The sequence below is a fragment of the Chaetomium globosum genome, genomic scaffold (assembly GCF_000143365.1).
Source record: "Chaetomium globosum CBS 148.51 scaffold_3 genomic scaffold, whole genome shotgun sequence".
NCBI lineage: Eukaryota > Fungi > Ascomycota > Sordariomycetes > Sordariales > Chaetomiaceae > Chaetomium > Chaetomium globosum.
In genome coordinates, this window is record NT_165978.1 from 2801414 (window position 1) to 2809714 (window position 8301).

Sequence of the window (8301 nt, forward strand, 5' to 3'; positions counted from 1 at the left end):
AATTGAGTCTGTTGCCTTGGGAAAAGAGCACATGTGTGTTGGCTCAAGACACGATATCAAACAAGAACGCTCGCAAACAAATGATGCTGGGCTGAGCACCTGAATGATTGGCTAAAAGGTAGACGCAATGTTCCGTCCAGCCCGACCTCCCAACAGAGCCGCATCAACCATGCATAGACGAAGTTCCCTTGGGAAACTGAGAGGGATGAGAAGTGCTGATTTGTACTCCCTCGACCTAACTTCCAGCATTTGGGAGGTGAACAGGGCATGGCGTGCCACGTAAGGGTGGTTGCGAACCAACAAACATCGATATCAAGTCATTCAAGGTTTGTTTGCGACCCGAGTAACAAATCAAACAGCGAAAGGGTCTGTTTATCTTGCCACATCTAGGCATCAATCTTTGCAATGGGCCTAACTACCGCTTCGACGTGTTCCTGTGGTTGGGTCTCGGGCTGCTTGTTCTGTTCTTTTGTCAAGCCTGGCTACCTACTAGAAGAGGCCACGAGGTACATTGATACGCCTCGACGTGACTCGCTATGGCCTCGATTGGAAATCCGAGGGCGTTATTGAAAACACGACGCCTGGAGCTTTGAATTGAATTGACTGGCTCCAGCATCTCGTGTGGTCGCCCCAAGGGTGCTTGGCTTAACGACTTGGCCTCGTCCATGTGCTCCAAGATTGAACATATTCCATCACCGCTGGATCAACGCCCCATTCCCAGTCAGAGATCGAGCCACACCGCCTTGGTGCTTTGTAGCCCTGTCCATCTGTTGCCTCGATCGGCTGAGGAATGGCCTGACGAGCTTCACAGCCCTCAGCATTTCAACCAATTGAACAATAAAGATTCGTCCCGTAAAAAAGGCAATCAATCGCCCGCTCCATTTCCGGGCCGATAGCTCGTTGAGTAACGATCAAGCCACGGGATCCTTGGGGTTCATTGGGGAGGTCCCGGCGGAGGAGTGTGTTGGGGCGAGCGGATGCTGGGCAGTTATTCGTCAATATCCAACCACACGAGGTGCTGTTCAGCTAGTCAGCGATACGATGGCGTCAAGAGCTGTCAAAAATGAACGGGTGGCCTCAAGGCAGTGGCAATATTCCAGTTTCCAGTTTTCAGTTTTCAGTTTTCAGTTTTCAGTTCCCTCTTGACACTGGGTCAGTGGCGATGGGTAGGTAATTGGTAATGTATGGTGCATGGAAAACGCAAAGAACTCGTTAACGATGATGAGGTAAAGCAAAGGGGGCAAAGGAGGGCAATTCAAGGTCACTCCTGCTGTTCTCTGGGGAAGGTCGTATATAAAATTACGACATTCTCGCCACAGGTGCGGCTGAGCCACACCCCCCTTTGCGAGCTGTCCACCCGGCTGTTCGGCAGTGTGAATGGTCAGAATGAGGGTAAAATCGGGAGTGAAAAACTAAAGATGGAATTTTCTCAGCAAGATATTGACGAAGACCAAATGTCGCATGGCTTGTTGGAGGCCACGCGGGTGATGAGGGGTGTTGCGTCTTATTCTCTGGGGTATTCATGTTCTTAGCGGGCAGGCCCCAGGCGGTAGGCCTCCCGTCGCAGATGGAGTCGCAGGGCAACAGGGCGATAGCTGAGAGAGCGAGGCAGTGAAACGGGAAATATGATCACAGGCGGATTCAATCATTACAACAGTTCAGTCTAGACTGCCTGACGATGGCCGAGCCGAAGACGGGTTCAAGGACCTTTGGTTACCCAGGTCCCGTCTTCCAGAAGGAAGAATCTTTCTGCCCCGGGCCGTGGATGTGGGGTCACCGATCGGTGGGGATCGCGATGGGCTGCAAGACCGGGCAGAGCCTCATCAATATCAGCTAACAGGGCAGTCCGGTGGCTCGGTGAATATTTAAATAGACTCATGACCGACCTTTTTGACATCAGCTTAAACGGGCAATGGGCATTATGAGTCAAAGACTGAAGGATAGGTACCTACCTACCTATGAATGGGGGACTGGCCAGGTCCCTGTGACATGAGGCTCTGGAGCCCCACAGTGGTTCGCGGCCTGCGACAAGGCGACGACTGGCTTTCGGGTTCGCTTCCGTCCCATGCCCAAACCAAAAGGCCCAGCGCACTTGGGTTGTCCGCGCACCCTCGCGCAAAAAGCCCTACCGAATTTCATTAAAAGCCTCATCGTACATTCGAGAGTCAACTCTTGATATACCAACATCACCTTGCGGCAGCATCCCTCTATGAACACCTCTCCAGCCTCTCTCGTTGCGGTACTTCCTTCCCAGCACATCCCAGAGGCCCGATCGACCCCGCACCGCAAACCCAAAACCCACCCCGTGGGTTTGCATTGGTGGAAATGCACTTTGTGAAGCCAACACTTCAACAGAGCTCCTGAATGAGCTTTTGCCGTTTTCTGGCACTTTTACGTTTTTATTTTATTTTTGGCTTATGAGATGGAATTCAACAAACGCTGGAACGAGCACCTACGACGGGAAGCCTCAAAATTGAAGTTCAAGGTTCGGTGCCCGACGTGCAACCACGAAATCCCTCAGGATGGCGCCAAGGCTGTGTTCGCGAAACATTACTCGGATTCTCACCCCGAACTGCTTGCTGAAAATACCACCGAGGAAGAAAGAGCCGAGTTCATACAGGCTCAATGGGAGGCTGCCCAGCCGCCGGCCGACAGGCCAATGGCTACCCGCAAGAAGGCGGCGCCTCACCCGGTAGCAGGCTCCGGGGACCGTGTAACCAAGAGCCCCACCCCGAGCATCAAGAGGGAAGGGTCCAAGTCTCGGAGCATGTCGCCCCCGAAACGGTCCAAGGCTCGGGCCGCAGCTCTTCCGGCGGGAGAGGACAACCTGGCCGACGTCCCCAGGGGCGCCTATCAGGGGAAGTTGTGGACCGACGGTGACGCCCTCGCCTCCCGCCGCCCATATGACAAGTCCAATGTTGCCAGCAATCAACGCCACCGCACTTCCTCTGGCTCGGCCCCGAAGCAGCACCGCTCATCTCACGCCCTTCCAGCCCGGGGGCCGGCCCACCCGCCCGCTGAGGACGATGATGTGACAGAGATTATCAAGCAACCCGAGACGAGGCCCATCTCCCAAGAACAGCTCGTGGCCGAGGTGAAGGGCATCTACGCCGGCCTCGTATTAGTGGAGAGCAAGTGCATCGAAGTGGACAATAATCAAAGCTCGCAAACGGACCCCGCCAACAAACTCAACCACGATCAATGGCAGGCCTTGATCGCCCTCCACCGGACCCTGCTTCACGAACACCATGACTTCTTTCTCGCGTCTCAGCACCCCTCGGCAAGCCCGGCATTAAGAAGGTTGGCTGCCAAGTACGCCATGCCGGCCCGGATGTGGAGGCACGGCATTCACAGTTTCCTCGAACTCCTGAGGCACAGACTTCCGGAGAGCTTGGATCACATGCTTACGTTCATTTACATGGCCTACTCGATGATGGCCCTGCTCTACGAGACCGTTCCTGCTTTTGAGGATACGTGGATCGAGTGCCTGGGAGATCTCGGCCGCTACCGGATGGCCATCGAGGATGACGATATCCGGGACCGCGAAGTTTGGACTGCCGTGAGCCGACACTGGTATTCTAAGGCCTCTGACAAAGCCCCCACAACCGGCCGGCTCTACCATCACTTGGCCATCCTCGCCAGACCCAACGCCCTGCAGCAGCTCTATTACTATGCGAAATCGCTATGTGTGGAAATGCCATTCCTCTCTGCGCGCGAGAGCATCCTGACTCTGTTGGAACCCATCATGTCCCGGACCGGAAACCCCCAGCAAAACCGACTCTCCCCTTCCGAGCGCAACTTTGTGAAGCTGCATGCCATCTTGTTTAGTGGTAAGCAGCCCGAAGATTGGGAGAGCACCTTGGAGGCGTTTCTGCAGCCGCTCGATAACGATATCGCCCGCTCCACCCGCCGATGGCTCGAACCTGGGTAAGTGGTGATAAAAAAATGCACCGCCCACTCAAACGCTGACGATGGTACAAACAGGTACCATATCGCCGTTGCGAATATCTGTAGCGTGACCGGCTATGGGGACGACAGCAACCCGATCGCCGCAGCCCTCAAGGCCTTTTCCTTCTCTCGCACTAATTCCAAGGATACTACCGAATCACAAGACCAGCCCATGCAAGATGCCTCCGCCTCAGAAACCCCCTCCTCCAACACCACCCCCGCCAAGCACGCCGCCCCGGTCAAGCAGTTGCCCAACGCGCTCCGCCTCCTTACAGGCACCTACGACATCGCCTGCCGCCGGTTCGGCGACCCCAACGTCCTTCCCTTCCTGCACGTCACCCTGGTGCTCGTCCACCACCTTACGTTTTGCCCTGACGCTATGGCCTACGTGGCGCCCCATTTCCCCTGGAAACTCACGGCTTTCATGCTGAATACGTTGTTGAATGGTTCCGCCGCGGCTTCGCCGTCAGAGACAAGCGTGTCCTCTCAGGCTCTGGCTTCCTTCCTCGAGGGGGGCCGCTTCCCTGGGAGCGAGGTCGGGAAGGAGGACGGCGGTGAGGTGAAGAAAGAGGAGGACGACGCCGTCGGCGTTTCTGGGGTTGGTGTTCGTGCCGGTGCTGGTGCTGGTCCTTCTCCCGGCGCCGGGCGGCGGAAGAGGCCGCTGCCGGATGATTTCGCCATGCGAGGCTTTCCTTGGGTAGAGAAATACTTCCCCGATGGTTGGTTCGTCACAGAGGAGAAGATCGATGACGATGAAAAGTATTTCGAGGTTCTCAGCATGCAGGGAGAGAGACGGGAACGGATTGTTTGGCTGGGATGCCGCATCGCGGAGAAAGAAGGCGGAAAGTGGCTGCAATTCGACAAGGAGGCCATGAGATTTGGCGTAAACCCAACCTACGACGTCAAACTGGACCTGGAGATTCCCGGCGGGATGCCCGCTACTCCCGGGGCGAGCGTAGATTGTGGGGAACTCCCTGACGCGGGGGCGGTCGCGTGAGTCCGAGGGTTCGCGCGACGGCCTCCGTGTCAGGGAGTGCCCCGCAATCATCTCTCGCCCCTTTTGAGTTGATTCGGGTTCTTCTTGGCCCACAACAAGAAGCTAGGTTGCTTATTGAGCAACACGGAGAGTTGTGGTTGTTGGACGGTTGATGGCCAGAATATGGTTAGTTTCACCAAGCATCCCACCTGTCACCCCACATGAAGTTAACGGCAAGAAAGGTCCATACAGATCGAGACAGCACGCGTCATCCAGTTGCTACAGGCTCGGCAGTATGCATTCGCTTCAAGGTAACTGCATATGCCTATTTAGCACGGCACGCCAAGGCCGCTCCAAGCAAGGGCATCGAGCGGACATAGACGTTCCGTCCCAGTGGGGTGATTACAACGTGAACTGTTCTTGCAACTTAACACCGTGCGTTTGATGACTGCCCAATGCTTCCTTGGCAGTCATATCTTGGGGGCTGGGCTTATTAAAGTAATGTAATACCTCAGGTTCTGGAGACGCTTGAATTATTTCCTGTACTTAGTTTATAAACAGCGGCCTTTACTTTCTATCCTCTTGGCGGCGGTTGTCGCTTTTATTCATCTCATTGGCCGTTGTTATTATCAATTATTAGAACATATAAGTTCCAGCATGCGTTTGAGCTGATAGTCTCTGTTGACCTCTACCTACTTGCCTACCTAGGTAGGTAGTCGTCAAGATCAGGGTTATGATTGGCCATCTTGCTTGTTTTCTACCTGGCATAGCAGAGAGCTTGTAACTTGGTAGGAGGATAACTAGCGAGCGAAGTAAGTAGGAAGTAGTAAGTAGCACGCTACTACCTGATAGGTGACACTAGAACTCACCCATCCCTTTCTTTTACAGCTCCGCTAACACATATAATCTTTCTTCAGGTTTACAGAGTAATATTTTCTACCGTATCAAGCACATCCTTTTTCAAACCCATCCACGTCCCCAACAACACGTGTCTGATTTCAATTCACAGACCCTCAAAATCCAATACCGAAACACTCGCTGCCTAGGTACCTTTTCCCATTCAAGCAGAGGCATCTGAAGGCGTCCAGCTGAGAACGAAACAATCAGATCCGATGCTTTTCGAGTTTCGTTGCAGTGGTGCCCCCCACGCTGCATTGCGCGGGAGAGGGCCGCACCGCCGGCACGTGTTCACGTTATCAACGCCCACTGGACGAGCTGAATGCTTTTTTGTTTCTTCTACTTTTTACCATGGGGGCTCTGCCAACCTCCCACGCGTAGCGGTGAGGGTAATTTGCAGAAGACGGTTCGGTCAAGATGATTTGAGAAACTCAGACGGGAGTCGGTGAGGTTTGATAACCTGAAGGCTGAGGCCATGGCATGTATTTGTTTTGTGGGATTGCAAGGCTGCTATTGAAGGATTTAGAGTTTAATTCCCGCCCCCACGAACCACTCGATCTGACGCCTGGAAAAGGCAGCGAGGCGGCGCTGTTCCTTTGCGGCACGTGTTTTGGTTGCCTCGTGATTGACACTGGTTTAGTGGTTGTCGAGCGTTGAAGGAAGTCGTGCGACACCGAAGCCGTGGTGGTTAAGAAGGCAGTCAAGGTCACGACTCCAAAGTTATCACCGAATCGACATGGCGGTGGCGGGGTTGGAGGACAAAACCCCTTTGATGGCAGTTGCGATTGGTTGGATTGCTCAAATAGGTATGAATGACTTATACGCCGTGTTCGGCGTGCAACATCGAATTGGGCTGGTCGCCGACCCGGTCGGCTTACATCTCGACAGTCAGCAGAAGCCATGTTGTTAACATCACCGAGGTTCCCGGCGACGCCGTCCTCTTGTCCATTCGGTGGATGTCTTTCTGCTGATGGTCACACGAGCGGCGGTCATTTGCCATGCCTTGCTTCTATCGAAACGTCAAGGGTCGGAGTTAGGGGTTGGGGTTAATACTCGCAGCTTTATCCAAACTTGTGACCGATAAGTCGCGCCACTCATACATGGTCTTCTCAAAGCATCTCCTGCGGCTGACTGTGTTGCGGTTTAGGCATTGATGAGTGTGATGAGGCAATCTTACTGGCTAATTCCTTCGAGCGGTGCAGGCTGTGCTTTCTTGGCTGTGGTTGCCTTTCGCTGTGTGGTTAACCGGCCAATCAGCATGATACTCAAATGTGTTCCGCCATCTTGGGTCGTGCGGGATCTCGGTGGGTAACGAGACGAGAAATACATAGACCCTGAGGAGCCTTGATGGCCAGCAGAATTGCCCGGAATTGCTCATCCTATGCTGCGGATGCCTTGTGACCATGAGCCACTCACTTGTCCCCAACGAGCCGCTGGCTGGCCGGCAGCTCCGGCAGCTCCGAGTCTTTCGGAGTTCGATAATACGCCCGAGTTTACACAGAGACCCCTCTCAGCCCTTTAAACAGGACGCCATCGCCCGCTTACTGTCGCATCGGAAAAGGCGGAAAGCAGCGGTGTCAAGGTCTCACCTTCGAGTTCGTACGAGTATTTCTCGGTGAGGAAGAGCCGCTTCTTACAGCGTTACATTGCTTCTTACAGCGTTACATTATGCTAAAATCGCCTGCCTGCATGGCTGCAGGGAAGAACTTTTGACACGGCTTGACGACATTACATTGGTGTGGACGCCTTGTTTGGGAGCCTGTTTGGATGGAGGAGAGCTTGCATTGCAGATTTCCAGAAAGCGGGAACCCTCGATTCGGGCCGAACTTAGCCGAGACGTTTGCTTGGGTGCCTCGTTTCATACCCCGCTAGCCCCGCTCGATTGACGTTCAACCAAAATTCTGGGGACCACGACGAACCATTCATGATCGTCCTGAGGCCCCGGGGAACCGGGTCTCGGTCGCCTTCAGCCCGATCAGCCCGACCAGCCCCTCACAAGTTCAGCCTCGCCGTCGGATACCCCATCTTGATCTCCCCGAATCTGCACTTCTGACTCTGGTCCAGCCGCTGACCAACCATTACATGCAGACCGGTTGCACCGGGATCGGATTCAGGCGAGCGAGCCTTGCGGGTGTTATTGAAGGCGACCCAGTCTGACCAGTTCAAAATGCACATGTTCAATCTCCATTTGGTCAGCCGACGGTTGCCGGACCGATGATATGGATACACTCCTCGGTGAGCTTGGCGAACGCGGGGGAGTGTGAGGGGGGAGGCGTCACTTCATGCAGCCATCTCGACCTGGGGCACTCGGCGAACTACTGGGGGTCAGCGCCATATCCTCCAAAGGTAGGCCATCTCACCTTGGTCTGCGCATCTTCACTCCGGTGTCATGATGTTATGACGCCAGACTTTCGAACGCTTAGCCGGACTAGCTTGGGAGGATGACTCGACCGTCAATTGGTACCTATGCGCTAGCTAAC

The 8301-nt window shown here is 54.5% G+C and overlaps 1 protein-coding gene across 1 annotated transcript; it reads left to right on the plus strand.

Annotated features, from left to right (window-relative positions):
• Positions 1-2422: 2422 nt before the first annotated feature.
• On the plus strand, positions 2423-4945 carry CHGG_06208 (uncharacterized protein; the record flags this gene model as incomplete). Its single annotated transcript, XM_001222302.1, has 2 exons — positions 2423-3927; positions 3985-4945. The coding sequence occupies 2 exons, from the start codon at positions 2423-2425 to the stop codon at positions 4943-4945; spliced, it is 2466 nt and encodes an 821-aa protein (XP_001222303.1).
• Positions 4946-8301: the final 3356 nt, after the last annotated feature.